General features: G+C 42.5%; 2 protein-coding genes and 1 pseudogene across 2 annotated transcripts; 2 read left to right on the top strand and 1 right to left on the bottom strand.

Moving 5' to 3' along the window:
- Positions 1-11,381: 11,381 nt before the first annotated feature.
- On the top strand, positions 11,382-12,571 carry LOC139883519 (uncharacterized). Its single transcript, XM_071867684.1, has 2 exons — positions 11,382-11,817; positions 12,234-12,571. Exons 1-2 carry the CDS (start codon positions 11,382-11,384, stop codon positions 12,569-12,571), a joined length of 774 nt encoding a protein of 257 aa, XP_071723785.1.
- Positions 12,572-12,645: 74 nt separating this feature from the next.
- On the top strand, positions 12,646-15,680 carry LOC139883518 (uncharacterized; annotated as a pseudogene).
- A 4,094-nt stretch (positions 15,681-19,774) lies between these two features.
- Positions 19,775-20,345, bottom strand: LOC139883517 (uncharacterized). The gene is made up of 2 exons (XM_071867683.1): positions 20,065-20,345; positions 19,775-19,949 (listed from the first exon to the last, which is right to left on the bottom strand). The coding sequence occupies exons 1-2, from the start codon at positions 20,343-20,345 to the stop codon at positions 19,775-19,777; spliced, it is 456 nt and encodes a 151-aa protein (XP_071723784.1).
- Positions 20,346-23,160: the final 2,815 nt, after the last annotated feature.

The following is a 23,160-nucleotide window of genomic DNA, read 5'->3' as shown; positions in this document are numbered from 1 at the left end:
TTGTGTAATGCCATTAAAAGAAAGTTCAGGAGCTACTTATCCCATGATCACATGGACTATATCATCCAAGAGCACACAATAGTGCGGACTGCTCATAAGATGCAGACCAATATAATCTCAACCATTGATAATGTTAGCGTCACCTTGAGGACCACATGATGTCAGGATAGGCTTCATCTACATAATTTATAGATAGGGTAATATATGTTTAAGGAGCAACGATGGCGTGGGGCATGCAAAACCATGACATCAAATCATAAGAATTTGATGCCTCTGATAACTTTTCAATTTTCTAATCTTAGCTATTTAAGTTGCACAACATTTCTCAATTGTGCCCTGGGCGTGCACAGAATGAGTACAAGGTCTTAATCTTGAAGTGTTCGTCCATTTTGATATGGAAGAGTTGGAAAACGAAATAGATTAAGATAACTTACTTGGGATTCCCTAGACAAGGATGTGAAGTGTTGAGAATGAATAAACACGACGAACTACTCGGGTTTGACTACAATTCTGCGACATATATTCAATTGACCCTCAATTTTCTTCTTCTTATGGAGCCTGTAATACCAATCTCGAAATTTCGCCCGAAGGAGAAATTCCAGTATCCTTTGGAGGATACTTGGGATATCGAGGAGAAGTTTCAGTATCCTTTCGAGGATATTTGCAACTTAAAAATCCTTCATTATCATCAGTCTGAACTGCTATCCGAGTTTTAGTGTATTTAAATGCGTATAAATATATATTTATTCATGTTTGGGGTCGTCTAGGATTTTTTGGTGTAAATTAGCTATAATATTAAACAGTGACAGCTGTTGTAATCTCCATTCAAGATATAATCGAGAGACTTTTTCACCGATATCGGGATATACTGTGTGCTTATCCCAAAGCTAAACAATTTTGTCACATTGCTCAAATGAGAAATGAATACCGTTCTTTATGCACACAATACGATTGATGTGCTTTGAAGATCGAAAGCCCATACGTCGATTCATCCACGAAGCTTCTTCATCAGATAGAGATAGTTCAACAATGGCTTCGAAAAGGTTATTCGACAGGACTTCCAGGAGACAACGAGGATCCCTGAGCTCGGGTGGACATCCCTTTAAGGGAAGGAGAGAGGGGGGGGGGGGGGGCGAATGGGAATGCTCGGGGAGAAAAACCCAGAAAGAAAGGGATGCAAAGGAAGAGGACGAGGTGTTGTTTTGCGAGGGAAACTGAAAGATGGAAGAGGAAATACAAAGTGGGGGTTCGCTGCTTTGACTGAACTGTACACGAATTGCGGTTTGATTGTTTGGTTCGGTTCTAACACCCCTATTTTCTATATTAGTACTTTCCTTTGAAAGACAATGGGAAATGCAAACGAGAGAATGGGAACGATTGAGTAGGACATTCTCAACATGTAGAGGAGAGGGAACCATGGGACTTCGTCTCGCTCATTGTGGTTCCAATCTATTTATATCGAGGGCTACAATTGGCATTTCTACCTAAACCAAAGGAAGAAGAAAGGGTAAGAGGGGGCAGTCACTAAGGGTGCACATGGCAATGTTTCTATTTCGGAGAACTATTTTTTTTTTTCAGAAAAAATAAAGTGTTTGGTAATTTATAATTTTTGTATTTATTTATTTTTTCTTCTTACTCACGGATCGCTAAACGTTGCCTGCCACCGCACGACCGGCGCACGACCGGCGCACAACCATTGCATGATCATCGCACGACCGTTGCACGACTGCCACAAGAACACTGACCGTTGCTGCGGGATTGCGGCCCATAGCCCACAGGCCGTGGGAGAGGGCGGTGGCCAATGAGCTGTGGGCGACGGTCCTGTGGTGGCGTTCGACAGCGACGGTCGGCGATTGTGCGGTGGCAAGCAGCAATTGTGTGGTGGTTGGCGATGGCAGGCTGCTGGTGGACAGTGTTGGTCGTCGACCAGTGAGCCATGGGCAGCAACCGATGGGCTACGGGCGGCGGCAACCGTCGGCGGCGGTTGTTTGGAGATCGAATGGGGATGCTCGGAGAGAAAAACCCAGAAAGAAAGGGATGCAAAGGAAGAGGATGAGGTGTTGCTTTGTGAGGGGAAACTGAAAGATGGAAGAGGAAATACAAAATGGGGGTTTGCTGCTTTGACTGAACTGAACACGAAATTGCGGTTTGATTTTTTGGTTTGGTTCTAACACCCCTATTTTCTATATTGGTACTTTCCTTTGAAAGACAATGGGAAATGCAAACGAGAGAATGGAAACGATTGAGTAGGACATTCTCGACATGTAGAGGAGAGGGAACCATGGGACTTTGTCTTGCTCATTATGGTTCCAATCTATTTATATCGAGGGCTACAATTGCATTTCTACCTAAACCAAAGAAAAAAGAAAGGGGTAAGAGGGGGCAGTCACTAAGGGTGCACACGGCAATGTTTCTATTCTGAAGAACTATTTCTTTTCAGAAAAAATAAAGTGTTTGGTAATTTATAAATTTTTGTATTTATTTATTTTTTCTTCTTACTCATAGATCACCGACCGCTACCCGCCACCGCACGACCGGCGCATGACCGGTGCACGACCGTCGCACGATCGCCGCACGACCATCGCACGACTGCCACAAGAACACCGACCGTTGCTGCGGGATTGCCGCCCATAGCCACAGGCCGTGGGAGAGGGCGGTGGCCAATGAGCTGTGGCAATGGTCCTGTGGTGGCGTTCGACAGTGACGGTCGGCAATCATGAGGTGGCAGGCGGCAGTTGTGCGGCGGTTGGCGATGGCAGGCTGTTGGCGGATGATGGTGGTCATCGACTGGTGAGCCATGGGCAACAGCTGGTGGGCTACGGGAGGCGGCAACCGTCGGTGGCAGTTATTGGAGGTCAGTTACTGATGGTAGCCGCGGGTGGCAGGAGGTGGCCGACGGTGGCTGCAACAAGGAAGAAGAACAAAATAAAAATAGAAAAGAAAAAGAAACTTAGTTTTAGAAATTTTTCTTCGGGAACAAGAAGCTACTTTTTTTTTTTGTTTCTTATTTCTGTTCCAAATCTATCCCTAGCCATTTTTTCTATTTCAAGGAATAGAAAAATAATTTGGTGTTACTAAACATATTTCCGTTCTTTTTTTGTTCTGGGGGACAAAAGAATAGAAATCGGGAGAAATAGAAACGTTACCATGTAGGCCCTAAAGGTCAGAGGCTAGCTCAAGAGGGTTTTTCTTCATCGAAAAATACTCAAATCGCAGTCGGTTTTCTTTTGGTTTCAAACTTGCAAAAAAATTTCAAGTATCTAACGTTAAAACACTAGTTGCTAACAACCCTCCATTTTGCCTTTGTTGGCAATGCTCCAATGAAACTCCAGCGCCTCTCATGGCATGAGCAAATACTTCACATCATAGACAGATGATACTTGATTTAGATGCATCGTTTTAAAATTACGAGTCTTTGAATCCCGAAAGCTAGCTAGTTAGGCTAGTCAACATATAATCATCTCCTGGAAATAAGATCCTTTTATATTAGTACTAGGGCCATCCTCATTACGAATTGTAGTATTACGTGATATCTTTCCAATGACACCATAATAAAAATGATTTGGTGTTTTATAGACAAAGAAAACGATTCAAATAGGAATGAAGAATTTGGAAATCGACATGGTCCTAAACTATTGTGATTTAACTCAAGATCCAGCTTGAACGGTTTGCGAGTTTGATTCAACGTTAATTTCTGAAAAAGGTTCATGGATTGAAAATTTGGACCAATTAGGTTTGGTTCGGTATCCAAGGTCGAGCATTGAACTCACCTGTTCTATGTGAGATTCGTATCGACTTGGCTGAATCCAAAAGTAAAATTGGTCCGGAGCTGTTATTGATATATATATATTTTTAAGGAAGTATTGTAACACGTCAACAACTTCAAAAAGTAAAGGGTCCACAAAGACATGCAATTGCACAAGGTCACACACCCAGCCTTGAGACCAAATCCAATCCCTTTCTAATCAAATCAAAACTTACAACCACAAAATAAAAATCCTGGCGGTCTTGCCCTCTCTCTCTATTTGGTCTCAATCTCACGGTTAGGGCTCTCGTTGTTGTCTCGGGCATGATCCAAGATAGGTTGGTTCTTAAGATTACTAGTGATGACATAAATTGTGAGTTAAAGTAAAATTTACATAGAAAAATTGTGTCAAACAAATTAAAAAAGGGGGCAGGGTGTGACATCCTGAATTTTTCAACCTGTTTTTTACTGAATTGATCAGGCATTTCATTGACGCGTCTATAGGGCTATTCTTAAAGCCGATCACTCTTGAGATAACTAGACTATTTAGGGAAGCTATTAAGGACTTTAAAGTAGATAGACTTGAAAACTTGACCAGAAATCAGCTTCTCGACCGTGCTCATCTTTAGAGGTCATTACGGCACAATTAAAAATCGAATTAAGATTAGAGATAGGTCAGTTCGACTGAGATGTGTGGCCAATCGTGGGTGACTCCACTAAATTAGGAAATTCTCGTCAACCGACACTAATTTGATTTTACTGTCGTTTTGGTACCCTGTATCCGTAATTGAATCTTCGAGATTTTCACTACAATCGAGAGTCCGCCATTGAGTCGAGTGGGTTCATTGTGGCTCGAAGAAAACGACCATGAGTCATTTGCCCTAAAAATTCTGAAAACTACCCAGTAGCCTAGGTTACGCTAAAAACACACCGAATGGAAATAATCGCAATTCAAGTTTGATTTCAGAAATTGAAGATTCTCTCATGTCATAATAAATTCTAGGACCCATGACTTAGTCTCAGAAGATTTTTCTGACAATCGACACTTTTTGGGAAAAAGTCAGCTCGGGACCTTTTTGTGCAATTGAAACCAAGGATTTATTCGAGTTGCAAAATTGAGAAGCATGAGGGATTCTTGGATGAGGAAATTATCAATTTGATAAATGAGACATTAATTGATTTTATGAGAGTCAATTGAGAGAAAATCAAGAGGGAATTGAAGCCAAAATTCATGTACTCCTTCCCCCTAGCACTTTTGGACCAATTGAAAGGTTATTTGGGGGTATTAGTGTGGCTAATTTGCAGCCAAGGGATGGCTAACTTGAGGGGCAAGATGTGGGGGACAAACTTATGGAATAAGTGACCAAGTGGAGCCCCCATCCCTCTAATCCCTATATCTCTCTCTCACCATCAGCCGAACCCTCTCTTCTCTCCCTCTTGTTCATGCGACACCACCCAGCAGCACCAGAGGAAGAAGCTATAGCTGCGTGAAGACCGGAGCAGCTCGCCGTCGCTGTTCGCGTATCGCCACCTACACACCATCGCCGCTTGCTGCCGCTCACCCTTCGCACCTCACGCCGCCCAACCGTGTGCCCAACAACTCCTCTGGCTCGTGTGGGAGCTGTCCAGCCACTGTCCGACCACCTCCGACCACCGTGGACTGCCATTCAGCCTCGCTGAGCCACCGTTTGCCCTTCTCGATCCTTTACCACGCCAGACCAGCTCACTTCCTCTTGTTTTGTAGCAAAGAACAGCAACCCAGCAAGTGGGTTTCTAGTAGTGATCCAAGCCTACTTTGAGGCGTTTCCGGGCGCCGAACCCGAGGCCCACTTTGGAAAGAAACGACCCCACGTTGTTCTCGTTAGTTTGATCCGACTCGTTCGCTAATCAGGTGAGTTTTACTTATTAATCTTTGCTTAGTTTGCTAATTATGCTTAAGAGTTGATTAGTGTTAATTAAGTAGAATTAGGTGGTTAGATTAGAGTAGATTAGTGATTATTAGTTAATTGTGATGCATGTTAGGTAATTTGATTGTGCAATTAGTAAATAGACACATGATATTATTTATTGAATGTATCTCGGGATTTTTTTCGACCTGTCTCGGGCTTCAATTAGGCATAATTGGCCTAAATTGGATTTTTAGTATTTAATTATTAATTTTTGAAATTAATTTAATTAATTATTTTATTTTTCAAAAATAAGGCTTGGATAGTCGACGACCGAAATTTTATGTTGATTGTCGTGGTGCAATCCCTTTATTTATTTGAGCTCTACGTTGCGTGGAATTGAATTAATTGTGATATTTTAGGAATTTATCCTAAATTGAGTGAAATTGAATGATTGATTGGTAGATGGCTGAGTTTGATTATTTAGCATTGACAATGCTTGATGAGTTGTAAAGTGGAGGGAAAGAGTGAATTGGGAATACTCTTGGTTGAGATCAATCAGGTACGACGTAATAGACATATGTGGTTTGGTGATTAAGGATATCACTGGTGAAAATGGCGCCTTAAAGAACGTACAAGTGCTGTCTATTACATGCATCATTATAGACATACGTGGTTCGGTGATTTGGAATATCACTGGTGAAAACGACGCCTTAAAGAACGCACAAGTACTGTCTATTGCATGCATCATTATGGATGACGCGCGGACCCCTGGAATGTCTTAACTTTGGCCAAAGGGACATTTAAGTGCCATAACTTACGAAAGATACACTTAAGTGCCAAAATCGGAGTAAAAGGTATCACTTGAGTGCCAATTCGGCCAAAATCTGGCCAAAATGTCGACGTGGCACTTTTTTGGCGAACCGAGCCCAAAACGACGCCGTTTTGCACCGCTGACGTGGCCAAAACGGCGTCGTTTTGGGCTGACGTGGCAAAAAAAATTAATTAAATTAAATTAATTTAAAATATTTAAAAATAATAATTTTAAAATTAATTTTAGTTAAATATTAAAAAATTAAAAAAAAAGGAAAAAGGGGGGGGGGGGGGGAGGCAGCTGAGGGATTAGCCCTCAGCCGCCGCCGTCGGGAAGGGCCGGCGATGGCGGGGGAAGGGTTGGTCGGGGTCGCCGGGCTCTGGCCAGGGGCTGGCGACCTCGGTCGACCGGCGGCAAGGGCTCACGAGCCCTTGCCCCAGATCGGGGTGAGGGTCATAGCCCTCGCCCAGATGCGGCGAGGGTCGGCGGCCCTCGCCCGGCCGAGCCAAGGGCCGCCACTCGCTGGGGGGCCGCCGATCCTCACCAAATCTAGGCGAGGGCCGCGAGCCCTCACCACAGATCTGGGGAGGGTCGCGGCCCTCGCCACCGGTCAGCCGGGGTCACCGGCCCCTGGCCAGGGCCAGGCGACCTCGGCTGACCCTCCCCTCGCCATTGCCGGCGACGGCAGGGCGGCGGCGGTAGCGGGGGGGGGGGGGGCGGCAACGGCGGCTGAGGGCTAATCCCTCAGTTGCCTCCCCACTTCCTTTTTTTAAAAATTTTTTAAAATTTTTAATTATTAATTTTTTAATATTTCAACTAAATTTAATTTTAAAATTATTATTTTCAAATATTTTAACTAAATTTAATTATAAATTAAATTTAATTAATTTTTTTAATTTTTTTTACCACGTCAGCCCAAAACGACGCCGTTTTGGCCACGTTAATGTGCAAAACGGCGTCGTTTTGGGTGCGCTTCGCCGGAAAAATGCCATATTGGCGTTTTGGCCGGAGTGGCACTCAGGTGATCCGTTTTTCTTCGAATGTGGCACTTAAGTGTACCTTTTGTAAGTTATGGCACTTAAGTGTCCATTTGGCCAAAGTTATGGCACTTGAAACATTCTTTTGCCCATTATGGACATACATGGTTCGGTGATTAAGGATATCACTGGTGAAAACGATACCTTAAAGAATGCACAAGTGCTATCCATTTCATACACCACCTTGGCGAAAACAGCGCCCGAGAGAGTATGTGTGATTGGTGATTGGAAATGACCTAGAGATGGTCCAACTAACATGTAATTGACTAGGTCGATTGATGTTTTGAGCTGTTTGTCGTGAATTGATTGATCGTTTGATGTAATATATGAGGCATATGCGTTTTGTAAACTTTGGGTTTTGATAGGATATATAGTAGATCAGACTTGTGAATAGTATTGTATTATACTATAGTTTGCCTTGTATAAAAGTGTAGTTGTTGCCTTGTATAAAAGTGTAGTTGTGAATTTTGATATGGAAAATTATGACATTGCTTTTCTATCTCATTGTTTTATTATCTGGGGATTTATAACTGTTTACGCATGTGCTATTAAAAAGGAAAGAGTCGGCGATACATAGTCTTGGGATATCGTATTATAAAATCGACCAAGTAGAAGGATGTGTACGCGCCCAAGGATCGGGGCATGACATCCCCTTTTTGTGGTATTAAAGCAAAGTTCAAGATTGGAGTGATAAGGAGTGATGGGTCTTGGGATAGTAGTAAGAAATGCCTTTAAATTCATGCTGGTGCATGTCTGTGTTAGCTGGATGCTAGAATTGCTTGTTGTTTGGATCACTTTGTTTCTAATTTGGCGTTGAATTAGGTGTCAGTAGATTAAAGCGACACCATGAGCAATCAGGAGCCTAGAACTCATGCTAAGAGGGCTAATAGGACCGTGACTCGGGGAAGAATGCCAACCAGGGTTGGTGCTCGAGGAGGCCGTGGTAAAGCGCCCGCTGTGGCTAGTGCGAGTGGAGTGACTCCACCTGTTGTAGATGCTGGGGTAGTAGGCCTTGGTTATCCCAGGATAGATGGGATCATGCGAGTCCTAGAAGTAATGGGAAATTGTATGTATTAGCAAACGCAGAACCAGGCCATTACTGTTGAAGTCACTGCTCAAGCCGCTGTTGCCACAGTTGCTGTCGCCACTGGAGTTGCCCCCTACTGCCGTAACTGTAGTTGCACCTGCCGTCGCCCTTGCTGAAGTGCTGCCAGGAGTTGTGGCCGCTGGGAGGCCGATCCACTAGTTAGTGGAAAATTTTTTGAAGCTGAAATCGCTGAGGTTCATTGGTACCGGAGAATCCGAGGTTGCGTCTCTGTGGGTACAGGATCTGGAGAAGGCATTTGCGCTTCTAATGTGCAATGAAGAGGAAAAATGTGGTACTAGCTGTGTACTAATTTCAAGGTAACGCCAATATTTGGTGGAGAGCCGCCAAGGACATTGTGTTCCTAGAAGGTGTTGCTTAAGTGTGGGACACCTTCCTCAGAGCTTTTAATGAACAGTACTTCTCAGGTACTCCTCGGGAACAAAAGATAGGGGCGTTCGATTGTCTCCGCTAGGGGAGCATGACAGTTGACTAATATGGGGTTAAGTTCGCAGAACTATCACAGTATGCTCATAAATTGATAGAGGACCCTCAAGAGAAAGCTCGGAAATTCAAAAGTGGTCTTCGTATTGAATTGAAACAACCTTTGTTACCTTGGGACTTGAAAGATTACAGAGAGGTTTATTGTCGAGCTTAGATAATAGAGTGAGGTTTAAATGAACAAGCTGCCTCATCTAGATCGAGGTTTCGCTCTCATCGAGAGAATATCCGCCAAGGGAAGAGACCCATGCTTGGAGGTAAATCCAATGCTCCACCCTTCAAGAGAAATGGATTTAGTAGGCCAATGCCTAATAATATGGGTATGTGTTGCTTATGTGGAAGACGACATGGATCAACTTCGTGCTCCGCCAGGTCAGGAGTATGTTACGAATGTGGCTAGCAGGGCCACATCGCAAGGAATTGTCCGAAGAAGTAAAGAGGGCAACCTTAGTTGCCACCTCCACCACCGATGAGATAGATTAGAGGGTATGCCCTTCAGAATGTGCCACAGGGAGGACAGCAGAGACCTCCGGTCCAAGGCATAGTGTACGCAATTACGCAAGGTCAAGCAGAAGCTGCGCCTGACGTGATCATAGGTATGGTTTTGCTCAACGACCAACCTGCTTATGCTTTGTTCAATTTGGGAGCAACCTATTCCTTCATTGCTGAGTAGTATCTTAGGATGCTAGGATTGAGTCCTGTATTATTGGAGTCGGCAATTTACATATTTACACCCTTGAAAGATAAAGTTATTGCTACTTTGGGATGTTTAGGGTGCAAGTTAGAGATTGGTGAGCGAGTGGGGAAAATTGATTTTTTAGTCCTAGCCATGTATGATTTCGATAAATTATTGGCATGGACTAGCTTACCAAGCAACGAGCTAAAATGGACTGCTATCGCAAGGCGATTCAGTTTGACCTGTTAGGGGGTAAGAGCTTTGAGTTTGTTGAGAATCGAGGAGGACCTTTGATTTCTTTGATCTCGTCACTAGAAGTAGCTCGTTTGTTAGACGAGGGTTGCCGAGGGTACTTGGCAACTATCATGGATACAACAGTTAAGGAACTGAGAATGGAAGACATTTCAGTGGTACAAGAGTTTCCATATGTCTTTATAAGAAATTACCAAGGTTACCACCAGAAAGAGAGATTGAACTTGTAATTGAACTAGCACTGGGGATATAACCGATCTTGAAGGCACCTTACCAGATGGTGTTATCTGAGTTGAAAGAATTGAAGATGCAAATGCAAGAGTTACTGGATAAATGATTTATTAATCCTAGTGCATCACCTTAGGGAGCACCAATTCTGTTTGTCAAGAAGAAAGATGGTTCGTTGCGTCTGTGCATCTACTATCAGCAACTCAATCAGGTAACGATAAAGAACAAGTACCATTGCCAAGGATTGATGACTTGTTTGATCAATTGCAAGGAGCGTCAATATTTTCGAAAATTGATTTGAGGACGGGATATCATCAGTTGAGGATTAGGAAGGAGGACATTCCTAAGTCAGCATTTCGTACCCGGTATGGTCATTACGAGTTCACAGTCATGCCGTTCGGGTTGACGAATGCTCCAACTGATTTCATGGATTTAATGAATAGAGTGTTCAAGGAATTTCTGGATCAATTTGTGATCATGTTCATTGATGATATCTTGGTCTATTTGAGAAGTGATGAAGAGCACAAGAATCATCTGAGATTAGTACTCCAGACCTTAAGAACTCATCAATTATATGTTAAGTTTAGCAAGTGCGAGTTTTGGTTAACTTGTGTTGCTTTCTTAGGGCATGTGATCTCAGGTGAAGGAATTTCAGTGGACCTGAGCAAGATTGAAGCTGTGATCAATTGGCCAAGATCGACTATAGTGACAGAGATCAAAAGTTTTCTAGGTTTAGTAGGGTATTGCAAACGTTTTGTGGAAGGATTCTCATCGTTAGCATCGCCTCTGACAAAACTCCTGAAGAAGGAAGAGAAATTTGTGTGCTCAGACAAGTACGAGCACAGTTTTGAAGAGCTAAAGGAAAAGCTGATTACCGCACCTGTGCTGACAATTCCATCTGGTCTCGGAGGGTTTGAGATCTATAGTGATGCGTCTTTCAGAGGGTTGGGTTGCATGTTGATGCAACATGGTAGGGTTGTTACGTACGCTTCTCGTCAATTGAGACCTCATGAATTGAACTATCTGACGCATAACGTAGAACTCACATCCATTATATTTGCGTTGAAAATTTGGAGGCACTACTTGTACGGGGAAAAGTTTCAGATCTTCACGGACCATAAGAGTCTCAAGTACCTGTTCTCTTAAAAGGAGTTGAACATGAAACAACGCCGATGGATGGAGTTGTTGAAGGACTACAACTATGATATTCTATATCACCCAGGGAAGGCGAATAAAGTCGCCAATGCTTTGAGTCGAAAGTCTTCAGTGGCTCACTTATTGATAAAGGAGTGGAATTTAATCGAAAGAGCACGAGATTTGGTGTTCAAGTTTGAGGTTGGCCACCTCTTGAGTCTTATGGCCACCCTCAGAATTGAACCGGATATCCAGGTCAAAATCAAGCTACTCCAACCGACAGATCCGGATGTACATAAGATAATTCAAGAGAACACCGATAAAAGAAATGCTGATTTTCAGGTTTCTGATGATGGGATATTAAGGTTCCGTGGACGTTTGGTTGTACCTGACGATGTAGAGCTTAGAGAGGATATTTTATCTGAAGCACATTGTAGAAGTTACAACGTTCATCCTAGAAGTACTAAGATGTATCAGAACCTGCGTCAACACTATTGATGGTCAGGTATGAAGGCAGACATCGCCAAGCATGTCACTAAGTGTTTGATGTGTCAGCAAGTAAAGACCCATCATTGCAAGCCGGGACGACTTTTGCAACCTCTCGCAATCCCATAATGGAAATAGGAGCATATCACAATAGATTTCGAGACTGGACTACCAAGGAGCTAAAGAGAAATGATTTAATTTGGGTAATAGTAGACAAATTGACAAATTCGGCTCACTTCATTGTAGTACGAAAGGACCTGAGTCTGGATAGACATGCAGACCTGCATGTGCGTCAGGTGATTCGTATGCATGGAGTGCCGGTTACGATAACCTCAGACAGAGACCCGAGGTTTACTGCAGCTTTTTGAAAGAGCTTGCAGTGTGTGCTAGGTATAAAGCTTCAGTACAGTACATCGTATCATCCTCAGATAGATGGCCAGTCCAAGAGGACAATTCAGACTCTCGAGGACATGCTGAGAGCTTGTGTAATAGACTTCAAGGGAAGTTGGGAAGATCAGCTTTATATGGTGGAATTCGCCTACAACAATAGTTATCAACGGAGCATCAAGATGGCTCCATTTGAAGCATTGTATGGCAGATTATGCAGAATGCCAGTGTGTTGGGATGAAGTTGGGGAAATAAAGATTACAGGCTCAGAGTTAGTTCAACAATCAGTGAAAGCCGTGGCAGTGATCAGAGACAGATTAAAGACCGCTAAGAGAAAGTAGAAAAGTTATGCAGATAAACGTCGAAGGTCTTTAGAATTCCAAGTTGGTGATCACGTTTTTTGAAAGTGTCACCAATGAGGGGAACTTCGTGTTTTGGTAAGAAAGGCAAATTGAGTCCGAGGTACGTAGGTCCCTTTGAGATTCTTGAGAGAATTGAGAGCCTAGCGTATCGTTTTGCGTTGCCGCCAAGATTGGCACAAGTGCACGACGTCTTTCACATGTTGATATTAAGGAAGTACGAGCTTGACTTGACTCACGTGCTCAATTTCGAAGAATTGGACATGGATGACTGTGTGTCATACTTTGAAAGCCCGGTCCAGATCGCCAATCGTAAAGAGCAAGTTCTGTGTACAATGACCACCCCGTTGGTTAAAGTGGTTTGGCAACACTATAGTACGGAAAGAGCAACATGGGAGACTGAAGAGTCGATGGGAAAATTGTATCCCCACCATTTTGATCAAGTTTTGTAATGGTTTAAAATTCGAGAACAAAGTTTTTATAAGAGGAAAAGAATTGTGACATCCGGAATTTTTCAACTTGTTTTTTTACTGAATTAATCGGACATTTCATTGACGCGTCTAAAAGGCTATTCTCAGAGTCAATCACTCTCGAGATAACTAGACTATCTGGAGAAGCTATTAAAGACTTTAAAGATGGTTCCAGGAGTCATCACCGCCCTGACGAGCCCCCCGTTTGTGACCTCCTCCTCAAGGTCATTGAGGTTCGGGGTCGGCGTCCAGAGGCCACCGGAGCTCCATCACCGCCGTTGCTCGATTGTTCCGGCGGTGCGGTGCGAGCCAAGCCCCTCGCCGCCTTTAACCGAGGGTGACAACTCTTCTTCTCCATCTTCTTCTTCTTCTTCCGTGTCTTTCTGAATGTATGGCCTTTTTCATGCGTAAAGAGTAGAGTAGACATGTAGTGACTGATTTCAATGAAGTCTTTTGGGTTGTCTGTCAGATGCGATGGCCGATTCGGAAGGCTAGTTGATTTGCGAAACCACGTTCGTCTGGTGTGAAACGAGTGATAGATGAAGCACAAGTGTAGCGAGATGCAAAACTAGTGAGGTTTATATGCAAAATGGTAGGTGAAGAGTGATTTGTTGGGAGAGTAATGTGGGAAGAATTATAGAGCGCCATTGGTCTGCAATTCCTGCAATACAGTTGATGACTGATCTTATGTTTCAAAATTATAGAGAAAAGAAAAAGAGAAATTCTTTATGCTTGGACGAAGTCTATGTTTATCCATCAGAAGTCATGGGCTTTTATCATAACTTTAATTTGGCAAAAGAAACCATGAAAGTATAATTTGGTTGGTTTGGCGATGCGTCGGTTTTGATCATTACTTCAGCTAGAAAGCATCTTTAATTGTGGAATATCTTCAATTTATTGGCGAGACCGAGAGAGATCTGCAGTAGCCATCTTGCTGATTACTTCTAGATGGACATTTCAACTTGAGTTGATTGTGATTTAACCCACACCTCCTCCACAGAGAGACTTGAAAGCGGTGCTTCCGTGACTGGTGGTGCGTATGATTTTTCCAGAGCAACAACATCACTTACTGGGAAGATGCTGGATTCGACAAAGAGGGTCACTCTTGTTAGGCATGGTCTTAGCTCTTGGAATGAAGAAGGCAGAGTCCAGGTTTGGCTGTTATCTGATTAAGTTAATAGACATTTTACTAGGGAAAGATAGTTCACTTCCTGTTGCTTGGATTGTTTGTGACCTGACAAATCTTGTCATTTTATCATTTATTTTCTTCACTTGTGATGATTTTAGAGTAATTCTTCTGCTAATAATCTTCCCATGTATGAAACACAGGGAAGCTCAAATCTTTCTGTGCTAACAGAGACAGGGGTGAAGTAAGCTGAGAGGTGCAGACGAGCCTTGTCAGAAATGCACTTTGATCAGTGTTTCTCAAGTCCAATATCCCGTGCGAAGGTTTGAAAATGATAATCAGGATGGTCAAACTAGTACTTAGTCATCATTTTATCAGCAATCAGTTTTTGAGTGTTAATGCAGACTACTGCGGAAGTCCTATGGCAAGGAAGGGAAGAGCCAGCGATTTTCCTGGATTCACTGAAGGAGGCCCATCTATTCTACCTTGAAGGAATGAAAAATGGTCAGTTCTCATCATCTTCTGATTCAGGCGCCTCAAATCTCAATAATGCTTCCTATGTCAGCTGTTGACATAAATTTGTCGTGCTTTTCACTGCTTTATCTGTGCTAAGTTCCTGAAGCATTCAAATTTCAAGTTCATTGAGCCATAAACTTCGTTTCCACTAATAAATTTTACCTTTAGCTTTTGTTATATGCCTGTATGCTAAATGAAACTCAGAATTTGGAGGCAGTTGATGCTCGGAAGATATATCCAAAGGAGTATACAACATGGAGGGAGGATCCATCAAACTTTTGTGTGTATGGAGTTTACCCTGTAAGGGAATTGTGGGGGACAGCAAGAGAGGCTTGGAAGGAGATCTTGCTATCACCTGTTAGTTCTCTACCCATCATGAGATATTTTGTTGCTGAGAGTTGCATTGCCACTCCTCTTCCTCCTTTTTTCTGTTTTTCCAGGGGAAAGATTTTCTTGTTGTGACCCACAAATCACTGTTGAGGGCACTGATATGTGTAGCTCTTGGTCTAGGGCCAGAGAGGTAGGTGCAGGATTATGATTATTAAGCAGTTCTTGGATTGTTCTTTAAAAAATGTCGTTGGTGTATTCAATCATCATGAAAAGTCCAAAAGGAATGCTCATGAGGGAATTTTTTTTTTTCCTGAGAATTGTTACCTTGGCTTGGTGCAATGCCTCTGTCTACAATTCTTGTATATCTGCGAAGATCCAAGGATGGTCTTACATTTCTTTATGCCAAATGGCAATAGCCTTGACTCGCTCTTCATCAAAGTCTATGAAACTCATGGATGTCATTCTACAACTGCCAGATTTTCTCTGTAATATCTATTTGACTTTCTTTTGCCACTTTTTCAGGTTTCAAGCTACAGATATTAATAATGGCGGGATTTCTGTATTCAGCTTCAACAAAAAAGGAGAAGCGATGCTGCAGTCATTGAACATGACAACCCACATGTATGAAGATTATGTCTACAAGTACTAGAAGCTCTCAATGACCTTTCTTCTGTATGCAAACGTCAGGATAAATGCAATGGCTGGAGCAGCAAGCACTCTCATTAATGCATGAGAAAGGGTTCACGATCTCCTGAATCCTAGCAAGATGAACCAGGGCTTCATCTTCTTTCTTTGAATCTACACTTAGATTATGTTTGCTCTGATAGTTGCGTGAGAGATTAAAGCTTCACCGGTGCTGCAATGAAGATGCAGGGGCACTGAAATCTTGAAGCTCGATTTGTATCATCTTTCCATGTATATGTATTTTAGTGTAAAATGACGCTTTTAAGAATCTCTCTCATGGTCTTACAGAGGAAGTTATATAGAGAAAGTAGGACTATAATGGACCTCATATCATACAGCAACTAGTACAGGTTTGTGGAACTAAAGAGTGTTAGTTCCATCGCTAGTTTAACGAGGGAAAGGAATTTTGGGAGCTTTCCCCCATGGTTTGTATGAACTACCAAATCAAGCACTCTCCAGTAAGGTATCTCCAATATGGTAATTGCTTCACGCTCAGACTATGAAGGTTCTTTCCTTTCATGCGAATTAGAATGCTACACCAATTCAAACTGACAGTTTTCCGCCAAAATAGCCGACACCCATGTGTTGCGGGCTGAGACTTTTCTAAATTGAAGACAAGCTCGTGGAGCGCCTGATGAGCTAGGATACAAGACCCGCTTTCCTACTGTGCCAACCATATGTGATTTTTAGTTAGTTATAATAGTATGATTATTTGGTCTTGGGATGAGAAAAGGACTACATCGATCTGACCGTATGGCTTCAAAATTCAATGAAGATATGAAATGATTCTTTCTCTAAGATGAGGACTTCAAGGTCGTTGTGTTCTACTAGTGTTGATTTCTGCCAGCATAGATCTGTTTCTGAAATGGGAGCCTTGCCTTGTCAAGCCCCAAACCCCGAGCGCATGCCCATCCCTCTCTGGTTGATAAAAATTTTTGCGACTTCCCAGGACGAGTCGCCAACCCCTTCCATTTTATTGCACATGCGGAAGCGAAAAGAAAACCCTTGACAGTAATCATCTCGGGATAGAAAAGCAGGATACGAATTTATAAACAAACATGCTTTTATATCCACACTAAGTCATGTACAAGAGTCTATGGTCAAAAGACTACAAAAGACTAGCCTTTCAAAAAGAAGTGGTCCTAACTGACCTATGCTTCCGATCACCTCCTCTCAGCTCCAGGTCCTCCACTCGACGACCCTGAAAATGTTGTCCCACAATGGGGTGAGATATCATCTCGGCGAGTCTAAGCTCTAAACCCCAATTAGGAGGGAAATATGCCTAGAAGTGTCCTAACCACACAATCATACACTTAGCATAGAGGACTTACCTCGCCTCAGTTCCACCCTGCTATCAATATAATTCAAATACTCAGTTAAACAATTCAATTCAAATCCACCATCAATCAGTCGATTCATTCGACTCCATGCCATCAATGTCATCCATATATTATGTCGATTCGAACACTGCTCGCCTAAGCTGAAGTAGATATACTCATATATCATTGCTCCCCAAAGCTAATATCGAAAATTTGCTCATCGAAACTGCTAGATCAAATAATGCTCACCGAAGCTGCTAAATAACAAGTGCTCGTCGAAGCTGATGTCTAAAGTGTTCACCGAAGCTGCTAAAGCATTATTGCTTGCCATTGCTCATCGAACTTGCTAGATATCTATAATGATGTTAATGCTCCCTGAAGTTATTATAGATCTATATTGCTCACCTAAGTTGATTTGGTACTCAAAGACCACTTTCGGTGTCAATACCCGACACTCGGCATTTTCCAATTTAAATACCAATATATCACAATCATCACTCAATTCAACAATACATCATTCAATTGCAGAAACTAAACACATCACTGCGATCATCTTGAAATTCTATCGAGTGGCTCTCCCGGTATAATTTCCGGAAAAATAATTAATAATTAAATAATTACTTAAATTAATTAAATAAATCAATTTAAATTCTAACAACACTAACCTAGGCTAGAATCATTAAATTAATAACCAATACGGACTTGGAGAAATTCCCAAACCCTTATAGATAAATAATACAATTTATTTAGGCCTTAGCTAAACCATACTAACCACCTGACATGCTTAATTTAAATAATTAAATTTCTAATTTAATCTAACTAACCACCTAATTCCTAATAAAATAAATCTAAACACCCCTTAAACGTCATTAGCCTACTAAGCAGAGTTTAGAGTATAAACTCACCGGTTAATTACGGAAACCGGTTTATCGCGCCGACAGCGCGATGGCGGCCGAAATTTGAATTTTCGGCGGTGTTGGCGGACTTGGGCCGGGCCTAAAACGGGCCCAATTGTGGGCTGCTTGCTCACGTGGTGGGCTTCAAGTGGGTGTGCGGTTCGATGAACTTGCTGGGCTGCCGAAAACGTGGACCAAAGAAATGCATTGGGCTGCACTTCACGTGCAAGAGGAGAAGCAAAGTCCATGAGCTGAAGAAGCTGGAATTCACGACTGGCTTCGTGCATCGCTGCAGACCTTCATTGGAAGAGTGGACGGCTCAAAGAAATTGAGGCAGCAACGAAGATGGATGAAGGGCGGCTAGATTTCTTGCCGCGTGGAGAGGGCGTTGAATGTGAGGCAGCAAAGGAACAAGCAGAGTCAACAAACCACTTTTGTTGGATGATGGTATTGACTCATTAAGTGGGGTTGCAAGGAATGGATCGGTCAAAGATGATGAGAAGGCAGCAAATTTCAGTGGAGCAAGAGGGATGGAGCGGTGGGCGTTGGTCTTCGTGAGGGAGAGAGGGACGCTCGGTGAGTGGAGATGTGGGTGAGTGATCGCGGTTCGGTCGGTGGGGACAGTAAGAGAGGCAACGGGGGCTTGGTGCTTGATGAAAAATAAAGGGAAAATGAAAGCAAGGTAGGAGCCAACGGAGAGGAAGAGAGAAATGGTCGAGCAGGAAGAAGATTATGAAGACTGAAGGGGAAAGGAGCATATGGGAGAAGCTTGAGGGAGAGGAAGCCAAAATATCCCATTAAAAATCTCACATTCATCATTTTTTGGTCCCACTAGGCCTTCAACATTATCTCCATAGTCTCCTAACGCTTTCTAGCTCAATTTTCACTAATTAAACCCAAAAGATGCCAAAATGCAGCCCTTCTCTCTTTGATCCGAATTTTACTCTTTCGGTCTCCAATTTCTTTAACAATTTTCCCAAATTCAACGTCCAATTTTGATGTAGAAAAAGCCCACATAATTTCTACAAGTCTCCTTCGTCATATAGCTCGGCTTGCAAGTTGAAAATCTATTAAATTCGGCCAATCCGAATTTCTGTTATTTTTCTGCGACGTCCGAATCGATATTCCATAAAAAACCTCGGAATCTCTGAAAATTCTTCGGAGAATGAGTCGACGTTCCTCAAATAGCTCGTGACACCACAGAACTTTCAATTTCTGAAATCGGGTTCAAATTCGTGGTTAATTTCACTCCGGCGTACTTTTAGCGTGACATAGTCTATCGGGTAACTTTTAGGACTTTTTGGTGCAATTGAGCCGTGATCGATTTATCTCGAGTCACAATGTACATCTTCGACACATTGGCGACTCTCGATTGTCGTGAAAATCTCAATGTTTCAAATACGAACACAGGGTATCCAAAACGATAGAAAATCAATTTAGTGTCGATCGATGAGAATTTTGCAATTAGGTGGAATCACCCACATTTTGATCACTCATCTTAATCGAATTGACCTATCTCTGATCTCTGATCTATTTTTAATCGTGTCATAATGACCGTTGCAAATTAGCACGGTCGAGTAGTCGATTCCTGGTCAAATTCTCAAGCCTTTTGCGTTAAAATCCCTTAATAATTTTCCTAGATCGTATAGTTATCTCTTGAGTGATCGTCTCAAAGAATAACACTATAGATGCGTCGATGAAAGACCCGATTTATTCAATTGAAATTAGATTTGAAAAATTAAGATGTCACAACTCTTCCCCTTTTATAAAAATTTCGTTCTCGAAATTTAAACCATTACAAGACTTGATAAAAAAGGTGGGGGTACAATTCTCTCATTGATTCCTCAGTCTCCCATGTCGCTCCTTCTGTAGACCACTTTGACCAACGGGATGGTTTTTGTATGCAGAACTTGCTCCTTGCTATCGACAATTTGAACCGGGCTTTCGACGTATGACACACAATCATCCGTGTCCAATTCCTTGAAACTGAACACGTGGGTCGGGTCAGGCTCGTACTTTCTTAACATCGACATGTGAAAAACATCATGTGCTTGTGCCAGTCTTGGTGGCAATGCAAGACGATACGCTGGGTTCCCGATTTTTTTTTTCAAGAATCTCAAACGGACCTACGTACCTCAGACTCAGTTTGCCTTTCTTACCAAAGCGCGAAATTTCTCTCATTGGTGACACTTTCAGAAAAACGTGATCACCAACTTGGAACTCTAAAGACCTTCGACGCTTATCTGCATAACTTTTATGCCTGCTCTGCGATGTCTTTAATCTACCTCTGATCATTGCCACGGCATTCATTGACTGCTGAATCAACTCTGGACCTATTATCTTCCTTTCCCCAACTTCATCCCAATACACTGGTGTTCTGCATGCTCGGCCATACAACGCTTCGAATGGTGTCATCTGAATACTTTGCTGATAATTGTTGTTGTAGGCAAATTCGACGAGATGAAGCTGCTCTTCCCAACTCCCTTTAAAATCTAGTACACAAGCTCATAGCATGTCTTCGAGGGTTTGAATAGTCCTCTCAGACTTGCCATCCGTCTGTGGATGATAGGCCGTACTGTACTGTAGCTTCATACCCAAAGCACTCTGCAAGCTTGTCCAAAAGGCGATTGTGAACCTTCGGTCTCTGTCTGAAGTAATTGTTACTGGCACTCCATGCAGACGAATGATCTGACGCACGTACATATTTGTGTGTCTATCCAAACTAAGATCCTTTTGTACTGCAATGAAATGAACCGACTTCATCAATCTGTCGACTACTACCCAAATCAAATCATTTCCTTTTTGACTCCTCAGTAGCCTAGTCACGAAGTCCATCATGATATGTTCCCATTTCCACTCAGGAATCTCGAGAGGTTGCAAAAGTCCTCCCCGCTTACAATGCTGCACCTTTACTTGCTGATAGGTCAGACATTTTGCGACATGCTTAGCGATGTTCGCCTTCATACTAGACCACCGATAATGTTGACGCAGATTCTGATACATCTTCGTACTGCCGGGATAAATGCTGTAACTGCTACGATGAGCCTTTGATAAAATCTCCTCTCTAAGCTCTACATTGTCAGGTAAACACAATCGTCCTTGGAACATCAATGTTCTATCCTTAGCAATCTGAAAGTTAGCATTCTTCTTTTCTATATTCTCTAGCAGAATCTTTTGAATTTATGGATCTGTCCACTGAAGCGTCTTGATTCTGATCTGTACTCCCGGCTCAATTCTAAGGATGGCCATAAGGTTCGAAAGGTGGCCTACCTCAAATTTGAAATCCGAATCTTGAACTTTCTCGATCAACTTTCATTCCTTGAGTACCATCTATGCAACTGAGGACTTTTGACTCAGTACATCTGCGACCTTGTTCGTTTTTCTAGGGTGATACAGAATATCACAGTCATAATCCTTCAAGAGTTCCATCCAGCGACGCTGTCTCATGTTCAACTCCTTTTAAGAGAACAAATATTTAAGACTCTGATGGTCAGTGAAGATCTGGAACCTTTCTCCACACAAATAATGTCTCCAAATCTTCAAAGCGAAGATGATAGCTGCAAGTTCTAAGTCATGCGTCGGGTAATTCAGTTCATTAGGCCTCAACTGACAAGATGCGTATGCAACTACCCTACCATGTTACATTAGCACACAACCCAGTCCACTAAACGATGCATCACTGTAGATCTCATAACCTCCAGGGCCAGACGATATGGTCAGCACAGGTGCGGTAGTCAGCTTCTTCTTAAGCTCTTGAAAACTACGCTCGCACTTGTCTGTCCACACGAACTTTTCATCTTTCCTCAATAGACGAGTCAACGGTGAGGCTAACGCTGAAAACCCTTCCACAAACCTTCTGTAATACCCTACCAAACCCAGAAAACTTTTGATCTCTGTCATTGTCGTTGGTCTTGGCCAATTAATCACTGCTTAAATCTTAGATGGGTCCACGGAGATTCCTTCTCCTGAAATCACGTGACCCAGAAAAGCAACACGAGTCAACCAAAACTCGCACTTGCTGAACTTGGCATACAGCTCATGAGTCCTTAGAGTCTGCAGTACTAATCTCAAATGTCCTTCATGTTCCTCTGGACTTCTAGAGTACACCGGGATATCATCAATGAACAGGATCACGAACTGATCCAAGTATTCCTTGAAAACTCAGTTCATTAGATCTATGAAAGCAGCTGGAGCATTCGTCAATCCAAACAACATGATCGTGAATTCATTGTGGCCGTTTCGAGTGCGAAACGCAGACTTAGGAATGTCCTCCTTCCTAATCTTTAGCTGATGATATCATATCCTCAAGTCGATCTTTGAAAATATTGACGTTCTTTGTAACTGATCAAACAAGTCATCAATCTTCGACGGTGGATACTTGTTCTTGATTGTCACCTGATTGAGTTGGCGATAGTTGATGCACAGACGTGACAAACAATCTTTCTTCTTTTTCACGAACAGAACTGGTGCTCCTTAAGGTGATGCACTAGGACGTATGAATCCCTTATCCAATAACTCTTGCATATGTACTTTCAGTTCTTTCAACTCAGATAAAGCCATCCGGTAAGGAGCTTTAGAAATTGGCTTTGTCCCTGGGTTAACTCAATTACAAACTCTATTTCTCTTTCTGGTAGTAGACCTGGCAATTTTTCAGGAAACACCTCAGAAAACTTTTGTACCATGGCCACGTTCTCCATATTTGGTTCCTCAATTAACGCATCCACTATAGTTGCCAATTAAATTCGACAACCTACGTCCAGAACCCGGTTGTCTTAATTGACGAAATAGAAGGGATCGAGGGTCCTCTTTGACTTTCGATAAATTCAAAACTCTCATCTGTCAATAGTTCAAACTGTATTACCTTATGCTAACAATTCATTACCAAAAGATGCTCCTTGAGCCAACTCTTTTCATATATGACATCAAAGTTATACATAAGCAACTAGTCAAGTACAACTAGAGACAGTGATTCTTCTTTCTATAACTTTATTACAACAATTGAAATTCTACAACCTTAACCAAAATTTCATTGTGCTACTTTGATAAAATCACCCCAAAAACGTTCTTCCTCTAATCGATGCATGGTCAGTTTGTTCCTGTCCCCTTCGCCATCCTATTAGTGTTCTATCTGTGGTGCTTTCCCTTTGTCCTATCCCCTGGTGATGGCGTATGTCTATCCTTGAGCTGGAGGTTGGATCAATCCACCTTGCTGTACAATTGGTGGCGGGAG

This window comes from Rutidosis leptorrhynchoides, unplaced genomic scaffold, assembly GCF_046630445.1.
Source record: "Rutidosis leptorrhynchoides isolate AG116_Rl617_1_P2 unplaced genomic scaffold, CSIRO_AGI_Rlap_v1 contig410, whole genome shotgun sequence".
In the NCBI taxonomy this organism is placed as follows: Eukaryota; Viridiplantae; Streptophyta; class Magnoliopsida; order Asterales; family Asteraceae; genus Rutidosis; species Rutidosis leptorrhynchoides.
This window is presented reverse-complemented; position numbering and strand designations above follow the sequence as displayed.